A 14,831-nucleotide genomic window follows, 5' to 3' on the forward strand; every position below is an offset into this window, starting at 1 on the left:
GATCTTTATATTATGAAGCTCAATAATGAGATCAAGTCATATTTAGGCAGAAATAACATTTGAGTAACTGTATTTGGCCTTCAATCACTTTTTGGCAGGTGAAAAGGCACATTTTCTGTTGTAATTGTCCTTTACAAGATTTTCAAGCTGTCTCTTGAGCTCAGATCTTTATATTATGAAGCTCAATAATGAGATCAAGTCATATTTAGGCAGAAATAACATTTGAGTAACTGTATTTGGCCTTCAATCACTTTTTGGCAGGTGAAAAGGCACATTTTCTGTTGTAATGGTCCTTTACAAGATTTTCAAGCTGTCCTGTGAGCTCAGATCTTTATATTATGAAGCTTAAGAATGAGATCAAGTCATATTTAGGCAGAAATAACATTTGAGTAACTGTATTTGGCCTTCAATCACTTTTTGGCAGGTGAAAAGGCACATTTTCTGTTGTAATGGTCCTTTAAAAGAATTTCAAACTGTCTCTTGAGCTCAGATCTTCATATTATGAAGCTCAAGAATAAGATCAAGTCATATTTAGGCAGAAATAACCTCTCAGTAACTGTATATGTCCTTCAATCACTTTTTGGCAGGTGAAAAGGCACATTTTCTGTTGTAATTGTCCTTTACAAGATTTTCAAGCTGTCTCTTGAGCTCAGATCTTTATATTATGAAGCTCAATAATGAGATCAAGTCATATTTAGGCAGAAATAACATTTGAGTAACTGTATTTGGCCTTCAATCACTTTTTGGCAGGTGAAAAGGCACATTTTCTGTTGTAATGGTCCTTTACAAGATTTTCAAGCTGTCCTGTGAGCTCAGATCTTTATATTATGAAGCTTAAGAATGAGATCAAGTCATATTTAGGCAGAAATAACATTTGAGTAACTGTATTTGGCCTTCAATCACTTTTTGGCAGGTGAAAAGGCACATTTTCTGTTGTAATGGTCCTTTAAAAGAATTTCAAACTGTCTCTTGAGCTCAGATCTTCATATTATGAAGCTCAAGAATAAGATCAAGTCATATTTAGGCAGAAATAACCTCTCAGTAACTGTATATGTCCTTCAATCACTTTTTGGCAGGTGAAAAGGCACATTTTCTGTTGTAATGGTCCTTTAAAAGATTTTCAAGCTGTCCTGTGAGCTCAGATCTTCATATTATGAAGCTCAAGAATGAGATCAAGTCATATTTAGGCAGAAATAACTTTTCAATAACTGTATATGTCCTTCAATCACTTTTTGGCAGGTGAAAAGGCACATTTTCTGTTGTAATGGTCCTTTAAAAGATTTTCAAGCTGTCCTGTGAGCTCAGATCTTCATATTATGAAGCTCAAGAAAGAGATCAAGTCATATTTAGGCAGAAATAACCTCTCAGTAACTGCATATGTCCTTCAATCACTTTTTGGCAGGTGAAAACTGTTATTTTATAGGCTTTTAACCCTCCCGAATCATGTCTTTCATAGTATTGTCTCCAAATAGTAGGCATAAACAAGAATATTAGATGTACAAGACACATCCCAACATGGGAAGCAAATGTAGAGCCCAGATCAGATAAAAGATAATGCAGAGTCACGAGGATAATTGCAAAAGTGATCATTTCTTTATTGAAAATCCACACCTATAAATCACATTCATTACAGTCTAATTCATAAGACAGGGCTAAAGAAAAGGCATCATACATACCAAGCACATAGGGACATGTCTATCACGTAATTGTCAGGCCTGATTTCGCTACAAACTCCACTTCTTTTGGCCACAGTTGTGATAATTACGTAACAACAAACGTTAAACTTTCTAAGACACATACCTTTGCTATAATTGCGGACGTACAGTTGTGTGTATCTGCATATCATGACCGTTTCATCCAGAGAAAACCAGACGTTTAAACGCTACCGCTCAACGGGCTGCTGTGCGCGCTCCCGCGGCCGGAAATCAGATTCTGGCAGACGATCACTTTTTGGCACGACACCGGCATTTGATTGGTTAAAGACCATAGCAACAAACCGCCATGTTTTTTCCACAAGTCGACGAGAAACGAAGCTACTTTACAGACATTTATGCATCGCAAATCCTTGATTTAATATGACGCAAAGACACATTTCAGCTTTAACTTATCGTCGGCACAACGCCTGAGTTTTTCGGCGATTTCTAAAGGGTGTTCAGAGCAGATTGTAGCGGCTCGGGTCGTCGTAGGTAAGGCTTCAATAAGACGGCATTTCATTGGATGACTCGGTGACTGTGCAGGCAGTATAAACACACGCCATTAAACCTACTTTTAAAGCATGGAAGGACCAGTGTTTTTAACATGCCAGCGCTGTATTAGTCACACTCACTGCCTTGTGCAGGACGAGCTCCCGTGGTATTTTATCTGGACACAGACACTGTGGGGTTTTTCTGTGTGCATGAACTTCCAGCTCGCAGTCACACTGTCCTACTTGCTGTTTCTTTTATTAGACAACGTATCTGTGTTTGCCTCTCGTCAGCCTCGCACTGGGCTATAATAAACTCCTGACATTCAGACAACCATGGCCTACTATTAAAACATTGTACAGCTTCAAATTGGGGTGTTAAAAGCTCAGTATTATACAGTGCAATATACATTTAGAGCAGCGTTATGTAACTTATTTTCATTAAAATCACAGCTTCTAAATAATGTTGATGGTACAGTGTCATGTAACAGGGTGAATGGTGTCTCTGTCTCAGCCACTCCGCCCCCCATCACTTGTTCCTGCACTATGTAACAGTGAGAGGGCAGGATCACAGCTTTACATACGTTACATAGTTTTCAACACATAACGTTGTTATGATGTAATGAGTTTTGTTTGAACTTAGCACCTGCATTACATCTGACAAACTGTTACAGACCTGGGATTTGTATTTACAACAGTATTGTGGCCCTCAGAAATTGTGTGTGTGGGGGGGGGGGGTTGCGCAAAATCGCCCAAAATGCCAATTTCTACGTAATGTTGCTTTATGGTTCCCATTATAACTAAAACTAATCCAATTTGATACAAATTCCCTGCAATTATATGAACCTTCATGAAGGTTCAAACATGGACAGTCAAACTAACCTCATTCGATTTTCATGTTGGGCCCAGATTCTTTGAAAGTCATGGAGAAAGCAGAGGTGTTCGACGTTGTGAAAGTGACTGAGGAGGTGGAGAGCTGCTACAACCAAATGAAGGCGACGACCCCTAAAAAGAGGAAGAGCAAAGCTCAAGAAGACAATGTTGAGAAGCCTAAGAAGCCAAGGTAATGTACATAGTCCAAAATAACTTTTGCTGTGTCTTAACCATGGACTGAACCTAGAAAAATCAGAAATGTCTCTCCCATTGTCTTGTACTGATTGTAGATGTGGAATCTGTCTGTCTTAGGTCTGCCTTCCTGCTCTATTACTTTGATGTTCACCAGATTATGCAACAGGAAATCCCTAATCTGCCACAGTCTGAGATCAACAAGCGTATCAGCGAGAGCTGGAAGAGACTCAGCGTGGCGGAGAAAGCCTACTATCTGGAGAAGGCCAAGTCTGAGAAGGAGGGCATAGACAGTAACACAGTAAGCTACATCCTTAAGTTTTATATATATATATTTATATAAGTGAACCAGTGCATCGGAGCATCTGCAGAACCTTTGTTTCACTGATCCTCAGAATAAAACTTCACCATGTCAATAACACAGGAATAAGTTGGCCTGTTCTGAAGGAAATTTGAAGGTGCGCAAAATGGTTATTTAGATATTTTTCCATGGTCAGCTCTTGTGAGTTTAATGATAGTTTCCAGGAGAATCTGAATCATGGTTGATGCCGAGTGAAACTCAGAAGACACAATTAACTAAAAACAATTTAAGACTCAATTGAAGAACAAAATGAGTTACAAAAAAGTTTGATAAACTTAGCAATTAGATTTTTCCTGTAAAATAAATTCTAATAAATTCAGGAAAAGTGTTGTGTCACTTTATAAAGTAAATTAAGAACAGTGCCAAGCAGTCAACAAAGCCAATCTTTTTAAAAGGTTTGTCCAGATGGAGTGCTTCATTATAGCTGTTTAGTATATCAGAGCCCTTCTTTATGATTACTTACTGCAGAGAACTCATGTAGTCAACTGGATTGATTTCATTTGTAATGAATACATTTGGCTCATGTAACTACAGATAAAGTCAGAATGAAGTGACCAATTAGCATCAAGTGTCACAGCAGAGATGAAGTAGCTTTTTCCTGCTTGGCAGCTGCCTAATTCACTTGTCAAAGTGGTTCTATGGACAGACATGAACAATTTTCTTGATTGTGCTTTTCCCTCAGCCGTCCCTCAGTCCCTCCAAAGACCTGCCAGGCTTCCGCAAAATCCTCCCCAGAGCCAGTTACTTTTTCTTGTCTAAAGGCTGCATGTCAAACCACCAGCCGGGTGGCTCTCAGTCAGAGGTGAGCTTGGACCCTCTGGACTCTGCAGTGGAGGGAGGCCTGCCTTCTGTCTCTCTTACCCAGGAGCCTCAGTTCACACCTCTTGGGTTGGCCGCCGAGGTGGAACTACCCGAGCAGCATGTCGTTGTTGATGACATAGCAGAAGAAACAGCAGTGGCGACTCATCCCACGGACCCCCAAGGAATCGCGCACTCCTCTTCCTCCTCTGTCTCATCCAAAGCCATGACCTCCATTGACGCCCATGTCTCACAGGGCTCTGCCAACCTTACGGCCAGTGAGGTCACGCTTAAAGGAAATGAAACAAGATTTGTTGGTGGTGGTTATGGTGGACCGTTGGTGCAGCAGATACAGGGCGAAACTGCACAGGTGGTTACTATCATACCCACCCAGGTGAGACCTAAGTGTTTTACTAGTGAGCATTATTTTAGTCACAAAAAAGTGTTTAAACTAATGCATTGAGGGGATTTTTATTCTCACTTCAGAACCTGCTGGAGCACAAGTCTTTGGCAGGTGTCAGCTCTGTGGGCCCAGTGATGATGGTCTCTGTAGGAGCCAGCATAGAACAAAGTGCCAAACCTTCATATAAAATGGTAAGCAGCCACATTAATCATCCACCATATAAATGTCAGCACTGAAATTGGCAAGCAAAGGGTCTGCAAACAGAAAAAGACAATCAGGAATGTCACTACTTAGATTTATGAAATCTGATGATTGGAGGCGGTAATAGCAGTTGAGAGGCATGAACTTCCATGTTTCCCTCTGTTTCGCAGTCTGTGAAGACCTACACCCGGAGAGGTCGAGGGAGGTGTCTAAATCCTGGATGTTCATTTGTTTATGTCACCCGCCACAAGCCACCAACGTGCCCTGAATGTGGGAGCCACTTGGGCGGAAAATGGATACCCGCTGTAAGTGTCGAGCAATATCAGCGATATTCAATCTTATGTTAACATCCAGGCAAAGTAGTGCAGAGATTCAGCCTCCTGTTTTTGACCTGCGGTTCAAGTCAGGTAACCTTGCCTTTGTTTATATCTCAGGCAAAGAAGACACCAGAGAAGGGAGCTGCGTCCAAACCACAGAAAGCTGAAACCAAGCCTAATGAAAGCTGCCAACCCACACCTCCCACAGCTCAGGAGGGGAATGCTGATGTCGGTAAAACAAACACCACTGGGAGCAAAAAAGAAGTTCAGCGGTGCCCCAGGAAGCAGCGCGCAGCTGCAGCTGGAAAGCCACCAGAGGGCAGCAGCACCAAGGAGCAGGAACAGACAAAGTGAGCTTCCATGAAATTTCACTGCCACAGTCCATGATTGGTGTACCGTCAGCCCAGATTTGAATATTAAGCATGTTGTGTTTGCTACATGGACCCAAGTGACAGTGACAGTTGAGTGAAAACTGTGCTTTACACCATTTCCTGATTGGTGCTTTAATGCTTATTTCAAGTTACAGTATATTCAGTAGAATAGAGCCTGAACAATACTGGATTTTTGGGGCCAGAACCAATCTTAGGGAGTAAAGAAAATCTGATATCGATGTCAGCCAATAGTCTTATATTCACAGAATATATACATAAACGTCAATCAATCAGCATCAGTCAAACGCTTGGCACAAAGGTACGTATGTAATGGAGGCAGCATCATTTTAGAGTTTAACAGTAAACTTTATTGTCCAAAATGACATCAGCTCACCAAAACAATAAACTTCATATTGTTTTCATATCGGGGAAATATGTGCCGATAGCGATATATCTATCAGAAGCCAGTATCCGCCAATAATATTGTCCGACCGATATATCCTTCAGGCTCTACAATAGAGTCTTTAAGATGGCATAACACAAATCACATGAAACATACAATATGAAGTTTTGGTTATAGTGTGTACTGTGTATCTCACTTGACATACGCTTCTTCTGTCATTGAGTAGACAGTTGAAAGACGGCCTCGTGGGCGCGACAGTCCAAGGTCGAGACAGAATCAACTCCACTGTTCAGAAGAGGCCTGTGAGACCCATCCTGCCTGCCTATTACAGCACAGGTGAGATATAACACACGGCACACAGGCAAATATCTGTCGTCAACATAAGCTGTCACCATATGGATTAACATATCGGCTTGTGTCTGTGTGTCTAGGCCGTACTTTGCTTCAGATAGTAACTGTCCCGCCTGAGAAAGGAACGTCACACAGTGCAAACAACAATAAATCATCTTCTGGTACTGTGCATCATTTGATTTGATTTCTTATTATACCTTATTAATCTTTCAGTCAGTAGTTTGGATACAGTTGTGTGTTTGTTCAGTGCTTATTATTATTGACTACCTTTATTTCAAAGAGAGGAAGTGATATGATTGTTTTAGTTACTTTCTGAGGTTTCTGCTCTCTGATGTTCTGATGTGGTCGTTTTCTAACCACAGCTTCCCGAGAGAGTTTCTCAGGTCTCAAACCAAACACTTTAAAGCAGCTCGGCCAGACGGTCCCCACGACCTCAGCCAAGCAGGTTGACTCACACAGACACACACAAATGGAAACAGCAGAGATGCAGATTTGGTCCATCACCCTCACTTCCTGCGTGTCTGTCCGCAGGATTCTTCTGTCGCTGCAGACGGAAGCCAGCCTGTGTCTTCACCGGCTGACAGTAGAGTGAATATCCTGTCATTCGTGCCTTTAAAACAACAACAACAACAACAACAACAGCAACACACTGTCTCCAGCTTTGTCAGTGTACTTCTATGTTCTGCACAATTTTTTCATCAAATTAGACTTTTTCGGATTACTTGATTTGTGGGTAAATCTTGCTCTTTTCTTTAATTCTTTTAGGATTTGGGACTGTCTACAGCACGAGGAAGGGGCCGGTGTAAAAATCCGTCCTGTGATTACATGTACAAAAACAGACACAAACCTGCCGTGTGCCCTAAATGTGGCTGTGAGCTGACCCAGAAGAACGCCAAGGAAACAAAGGTGAAAGCTTACTTCCTCCAGACTCTTCTTAAGTGTAGATGCTGTAAGATTAGTTTCCAGCTGCATCTCTCACCTCTTGACCCTTTTAATGAGTCTCCAGCCAATCTCGCATCCTGAGTGGCTTTTTAGCAGTCTGATGACGAGGCCTTTGATGTCAAGTCATTCATCTTTGCTGTTTTCTCTCTAAGGCTTTCGAGTGAGCGGGACTGGTGTAAATCTGTTTTCGTAAAGTTGTAGCAAAGTCTGAAAGTCTGTCCGTCGCAGGAATTAATTTAACCCAGCAGAAACTTATGAACAAGCCCATATACACACTTTTCTCTATACATCACTTTCACTTTAGTCATTATTAAAGCTAACCTCTCACATCAAAAGTCTTTTTTATATCATATAATATGGATAAATTGCTCTTATCGCTTCTCTTTTTCTCTTTTCACAGTCCGTGACTCTGCTCGATCCATACCAGCCCCTGAGTCCTGCTCAGAAGGACATCCAGCGTCAAAACACCCTCCAGTTACTACAACGTTCCCTGCAGATTCCTGAGAGCGAGACCGAGCTCCAGGAAACGTTGAGCCTCATCCAGGAGCTAAACAGTCTGCAGATCGTCCTGGTTCAGACAGCCGACCAGGAGCAGGATGGCAACGGCGAGACGGAGACGCTGGTTGAGTCCGGTTGGCCTCAGTTCTACGAATCGGCAGCGACTCACTGCGGACTGTGCAACTACCCGCTCTTCAAAGGAGGTCAGAGGTGAGAGGACGGGTAGTGGGATGACAAGGGAGAGCAGAGGTGGGCTAATGTTTGTTGTTTCTATTCTGCGTCTGGTTTTTCTGTCATATTGTGTTGACGTCCTGTTCCCTAACGTGTGTTATGTGTGTGCCAGTACTGTTGCAGGTCAAGAGGACTGCTGGCTGCTCACTGAGACACTCATCCAGACCGCCTCTCTCCAGCTTAAGGTGTGTCTCAACGTTCAGTGTCTGGCTCTGCACAGCTTCACTGACCTGCATCCAGGTAAACAGCACCGCTCACAACAGCTTGTACACTTGGTTCATTGTCCTGCAGCGCGCAGTCAGAGATGACTTTACATTTATTCACACAAAATATCTCAAACACAACAGATCAGATTGTGGGTGGGAATTATGCGTATCTTTATGGCAAGCCTTTCAATTTTTAATCACTAGCAGTAAGAGCAGTTGTAGATTGTAGAACAATTGCTTTTTGACCTGTTAGATTAAAACCAACACATACATAATGTCATTTTAGCTAGTAGTAATTGTAAATAAAGATATCTATAATTAATTTCTTACTGGCCAAAATGTTAAGTAGATAGGTTCCTAAAATTTAGTTCTGACTGAAATGTCAGCTTGGACTAATAAGTAACTAATAAGAATGTAATGTCTGATGTTCACATATCTGAAATACAATTGTTACTAGTGAAAAATTGTATTTGTACTAGTAGCAATTATATTTGAGATATCTCCAGTTTCTTCTATAACTAGTTAGAGCTGCATTTTAGGTATCAAAAAAGAAATTTCCACTTCACAATGGCGACATCCATAAGGGTTGAAATCAAAAATGCAGTTGTTGATATTTGAAAGGGGCATTACATTTCCACTAGTCAGAATCCATTTTAAACACGTGGAAATTCAATTGTAGATATCTGTAATGGATATTCTTACAAGTGAAAAAGGAATTACTTATTAATTACTAATTAGACTAGTGTCATTTTTAAATGTGAAATATATTTGTAACATGTCAAAATTGTTTTATAAATTAAACATCAAATTAACATCTTAACTGGTCAAAATGTAACTTCCCCTGATGAAAACTGAATCAGTGCTAGTCAGCCCTACTGATAAAAGGCTAATAGGGCTTGCCATACTCCTGTTTCAGCTTTTTCTGAAATACACTGATTGCTCCAAGGTGGATGCTTCTGCATTTTTTTGCACTCACCAAATGTTGCCAATAAGACTTTTCCTCAGTTGCAGTGATTTGCTGATTGTCCAAAAGAGCGTGCCAATACACGTCACGCATTTTCCACTGCTCGACCCTCTCAGACCCACTTACAGGAACTCTGTCTTCAAGTTGTTTTATGTTTTTTGGAGATGTTGATGAATACCAGTACAAAAGTTATAAAGAAGCCCAGCTCATTCTGATATATTGCTGCTTAATTTGGCGAACAGACACATCCTTATGGCAGAGTTTGATATCAAAACGCAAAAACGATCATTGTTATTATCATTTATTTTTAGTGTTTTAACAGAAACTTTCTGTTGCTTGGTATGATCAACAGTGTGTCGTTCTTGGCTGAAGCTTCTCACGCAGTTGTTTTTATCATTTGTGGCCTTAAGACCACATTAGACAATATTTTGCTCCTGTATTCATGGTAACAGCAATGCTTCCGTCCTAAGCAAGATTAAAATAAAAACAAAAACTGCGGTATGGCCTGCAGCCAGCTTCCTCCATGAACTGTGTGGTTCTTCTTTTTGACAGGCTTGTTCAACATTGGGAACAGACTGCTGGTTAGTATGGACCTGTTTCTGAAGGTCAGGGCCAGTATCAAACTGGGTCATCCCCCCTCTCAGGCAGCCAGGAAAGTATTAGACCACGTCCCCAATCACCCTGGTAAATACCGGATTCCTTAACTCTTTGTTGCACTGTGATCTTTTCCGATCTTTGATCTTCTCTCTCCCACAGCATATCCTCTATGAAGTTTCTTTATGTGTCTTCCTCTTTGCATCAGTACACACCCTGAGTCCAGATGAGTTATCTCAAATTCACGAGCTCCTCCTGAGTGGCTACTGGGCCTTTGAGTGTCTGACAGTGCGAGATTACAACGATATGATCTGCGGCATTTGTGGTGTTGCTCCCAAGCTGGAGATTGCGCAGAGACACACAAACAACGTGCTGGAGCTGAAGAATGTGGAGGTGAAAGAGTAAACTACTGTTACATTAATGCCCCAAAGCCTAAAATCAAGATAACATTGTAAGAGCTTTTTTAACATTGACAGAACCGTACAGTGCTCTCCCACATGTAACACACAGAGAAATTAATTAATAACACTCTGTCTGTTCGGCTCTGTCCTCAGTTCACCTGGCCTGAGTTCTCAGTCTCCGATGAGGTGCACGTGGATGACTTCTGGCTCACCATGGAAAGCGAGGCTATCGAGCAGGCGACTTTCCCCACTGACATCCCCATCACACGGGTGGATGCTTCCATCATCGCTCCCTTCATCCCCCCACTTATGAGGAGTCCCACTGTTATCAACACGGAGAAGGACAAGGTCCTGTCACACCCACCTCAGCCCTCAGGTACCTGATTCTACCGACTATCTATCTGACTGGGATTTTTTTTAAAGGTGCACTATGTAGTTTTGGGGAAGACATTTTAATCAGTAGAGTAAAAACTTCACAACTTTTTTTATGCCGAAGCAAACTCAAACAATTATATTTGGCGGACCCTGCCAGCTTTCTAGCTTCAAACAGTGTTCTGGGGACCTTGTTTTCCTCTGAGAACAGCTTGTTTATTCAGTTATGGAAAAGAGTTTTTATTATTTCCTCATTAATATTATAAATATAAAAATCCTGTATTTGAATTTCTTCTCAGGGGGCCAGTTTACCACGAATCACAATATGTATTCATATTTTTCCCTCTTACTTCAAGTGTTATCTATCCATCTATATTGTTTAGGTATGAGTTGAGTTTTTGCTTTCTCTTGAATACAGTGGAAGTAGATGGCACTCTGCTTGTGGTGCTCAAAGCGCCAAAAAAATAGTTACTCAAGATAAACCACAGACCTTGCCAAGAGCAGTTTCATGTCGGAACTGAAGATTCGGCCTATTTATTTGCACCAGTAGGTTTTAGTAGTTTTACCGCTAACCGTATTGCTGGAAAACGACTCTGAAATTTCCCAATGTGGCCCGGCCTTAATGACTTTGAGGGAAAATAAAAACAAAAAACAAAATGAATTGCTCACATCTAGACTTACAGCTAGTTTGATGTCAGGTTCCAGATTTATTTATTAATTTAGGTGTTTGTTACTTTGACTTCGATGTTCAGTGATCCATATCCATTTGTTTTGTTTGACTTTTTTAATTTGAACATGTAAAAACAAAAAGTACAATATAAGCTTAATACAAACTAAGTTAAGAATAACAAAATGAAAAGAGAAAGAACAGAAAACCTTTAAAACAAATTCAAATGAATTGAAAAAAAAACCAAAACACACAGTTTACATACTCAACAAATTAGTAGGAAGAAGTTTACACCTCTGCACTACCTCAGTTATTCATTTTTGCGTCTTAAGGTACAAAAATATTTACTTCTTATTATTACTTCTCATTAAATGCAAGAAAAGGCAGACATCTCTGTAGCAGGTGTCTCCAAAACTCTGCAACTCACGGCAAAACAATCTAGATGGATAAATAGCACCACAGGTAAGAGGGACAAAAATGTTTTTGGGGTTAACTGTCCCTCTAAATTTATGTTGTGATTAGTGGCTTAATGTGGTCAAAAAAAAAAAATCATATTTTTAAGAGTTCAGTTTTCATCTCCTGTTTTAGGAGATCCATCAGTTTTGGTGCGTCTCATTCATGACGGTCAGCTGAGACTTGACAAGATTGAAGATCACAGTGAGGAGGAGCTGAGGACGATGCTGGACCACTGCGGGGCGAGCATCACCTCAGACGTCCCTAAGGTATTCTCCAGTGTGTGTGTGTGTGAGTGTGAGTGTGAGTGTGTGAGTGTGAGTGTGAGTGTGTGAGTGTGAGTGTGAGTGTGAGTGTGAGTGTGAGTGTGTGTGTGTGTGTGTGTGTGTGTGTGTGTGTGTGTGTGTGTGTGAGAGACAGAAACAGATTGGATAAAAAAAGTGTGGCTGTGGGCTCATCATGCTCACATATTGCCCATGACTGGAAGCAAACACGTTTACTGTAAAATACGACCAGGATACAAGTGTTACTGTTTGAGTGAAAACACTAATCATGTGAGAAGTTCTTGGTCCAAAGTAGAGGAAACCCCCCTCCTCCTCCTCACCCTAGGACTGGTAAGACTCAAGGGTATTTCAGCAAGTTCAGAAAAGCGGTTTCCTTGTTCATCACTCTTGAGTTTGTGTTCATCTCATCTCTGCTCGCCTTGGTGTGCTCATGTCTCTGAGGGTGATTGTTTTCATCAAATCCTCCTCTGTCTCCTCCCGTGTCAGAACGAGCTGCTGGCCTCCCTGATCTCCCTGTACACAATTGTTCATAGTGGCCTCCCCACGGCTCCACAGCCCCCGACACACCTCACCGCCGGCAGGCTGTCCAAGGTCTGTCCTCACAAGGTACGACTAGCAGCCATGTAATTCTTTTGACCAGTCGTTTCACCACACATTGTAGCGTTTTAAAGCTCCAAATGCAAAAATCTTTTTATTTTTTTTATTTTGTATACGCACATTAAAGGTGCAATATGTAACAATTGGCCACCTGTAGCATTCATACTCTAAACAAATGGAGCACAGGAGCTTTGGAGTGGAGCTTGTTAGCATGCTTACTCAAGTAGATATCTCTGCAACACAATACATGACGTCTTTAACATGACATTAACACTGTTATTTCTTCATTCTCTGTTGATAATTTCTGACCTTTTTCAACAGTCTTACATATTGCACCTTTTGAAAACTGAAACTCAAATGTTTTGTTAAGAGTCTGAAGGGGTTTTCAGTGTCTTTCATCTATTTTTCTTTGAATCCAGGTGGTGAGTGGCTCCAAGTACTTGGTCAGAGGAGAAACAGCGCGTGACCATGTAGACCTCCTACTATCCTCTCGCTACTGGCCGCCAGTCTATGTCAGTGACTGTGCCCGTAAGGTGGCGCTCTGTGCTGACATGCAGTACCCAGAACTGGCAACCCAGATGTGGGGCAGGAACCAAGGCTGCTTCTCTGACCCTTTCGAAAAGCCAGAGGTGAGCAATTGAAATTAAATCCAGTTATCTATGAAGGAAGTCACATGTGTGTAGCCCTCAATGTAGCCCTGTCTTCTTTGTTATTTACAAATATTAGCCATGTAAAATTGAAAGGAAATGGTAAAAACGTAAATTTAAGGCTGTTTTTATTTTTTTTCTTAACTTTTGTTCTTTAGTTTGTGTCGTGTGCTGAGCTGCAGGACCAGCCGTACAGCGCCGACCTCTCATTGGTAGCAGAGAACCAGCAGGTCCACCCCATCACCAAATCATCTTGTTGCTGGCTGGTTCATCCTCCAGGAGCAGCCCAGGAGCCTCCTGCTCCTCCGTCAGAGCACCACTCAATGGCCCTCTGCAGAGATCTGGAGCCCTACTTCAGCTTGATCGCTGAGCTTAAAAACAGAGAAAAGGAAGAGGAGGATGACGAGGGGGCAGAACAGACAGAACAGATGGACAAAGCTGAGAAGGAGTCCACAGAGAAATCCGAGGACTGTTTTTCTGTACCTGTTGTTTTCAACAACACGGCTTATTACTACCTTTACAACCGCCTGGTAGATTTCCTCACCAGCAGGGACATCGTGAGCCAGCAGATCAACCAGGTGGTGAAGGCCTGCCAACCTGGGGAGGTAGTGATCAGGGATGCTCTGTACCGACTGGGAGTGGCACAGATCAACACAGAGAAAGAGGAAGATGAAGGAAGTGGGATGGAGGGACAGATACAAGAGGGAGGGACAGAGATGTATGAGGTTGTGCTTCCTGAATAAAAGTGGCAGAAGGAGGGGTGTGCTGAAGATAAAGACAGGAGTGCAGATAACAAGAGAGACAACCATGAGGAGAGAAGTGCTACCAGAAAGATCCGAGACTTTAGAAGTGACCAGCCTGAACCATCAATACATTGTTGTCAGGTTTTACTGATGTGAGGAAATAGGCTGAATATGGATAAAGCGGGTTGAATTTTGCAGAATGGACCTTTATTGTGGTTAATGAAATTAATACAGAGTTGTCAGTAGTGTTTACTGTGTTTACCTATAACTACAGTAACAATGTGTGTGAGAGTAAAATAAGTCAGTATGGTGCAGACTGAATGTCAAAACATTTCAAATGACTGAAAGAATGTAACAGTATTTTGTGTCTTTTACCAATAAGGTGCCAAGATTTAAAAGAAGTGAGAGTGTGTGAAGTTTCAGTTCTCTCCTGTGACTGAAGGAATGTAAACAGGATTTTAATTACTCTGCTACTTCAAGCTTAAATGTACATATTTAATCATAAAGCATATGTTGTATTTATTTCTGCTTTGCGTTTTACACTCGTACCTCTCACCTGCCACTCGTGGCCTTTTGGACTGATGTGATCATAAAATGTATCTGTACATTGTGCTGAATCGTAGTGTAATAATGGACCTTGTGGTCTTTATTTTGGGTTTCATTTCCTTTCAATGAAAATCCATTTAAAGGTGTAATTTGTAAGGAATTACCATAATTCAAAGGTTGCTCCAGAACTATAGGGGGCAGCATAACCTCTAACTGGTGCTCATTTCTCTTTGC

General features: G+C 41.5%; 1 protein-coding gene across 1 annotated transcript; it reads left to right on the top strand.

Moving 5' to 3' along the window:
* Positions 1-1,999: 1,999 nt before the first annotated feature.
* hmgxb3 (HMG box domain containing 3) lies at positions 2,000-14,625 on the top strand. Its single transcript, XM_084353918.1, has 21 exons — positions 2,000-2,186; positions 3,092-3,245; positions 3,368-3,548; positions 4,291-4,800; positions 4,893-5,000; positions 5,181-5,315; positions 5,445-5,677; positions 6,328-6,437; positions 6,533-6,613; positions 6,815-6,897; positions 6,984-7,115; positions 7,218-7,358; positions 7,795-8,102; positions 8,236-8,363; positions 9,846-9,977; positions 10,096-10,280; positions 10,442-10,664; positions 11,916-12,049; positions 12,551-12,670; positions 13,081-13,290; positions 13,467-14,625. Exons 2-21 carry the CDS (start codon positions 3,106-3,108, stop codon positions 14,049-14,051), a joined length of 3,879 nt encoding a protein of 1,292 aa, XP_084210044.1. The 5' UTR covers positions 2,000-2,186; positions 3,092-3,105; the 3' UTR covers positions 14,052-14,625.
* The last annotated feature ends 206 nt before the right edge of the window (positions 14,626-14,831 follow it).

The sequence above is a fragment of the Pagrus pagrus genome (assembly GCF_965226575.1).
Source record: "Pagrus pagrus genome assembly, chromosome: 5".
Lineage (NCBI taxonomy): Eukaryota > Metazoa > Chordata > Actinopteri > Spariformes > Sparidae > Pagrus > Pagrus pagrus.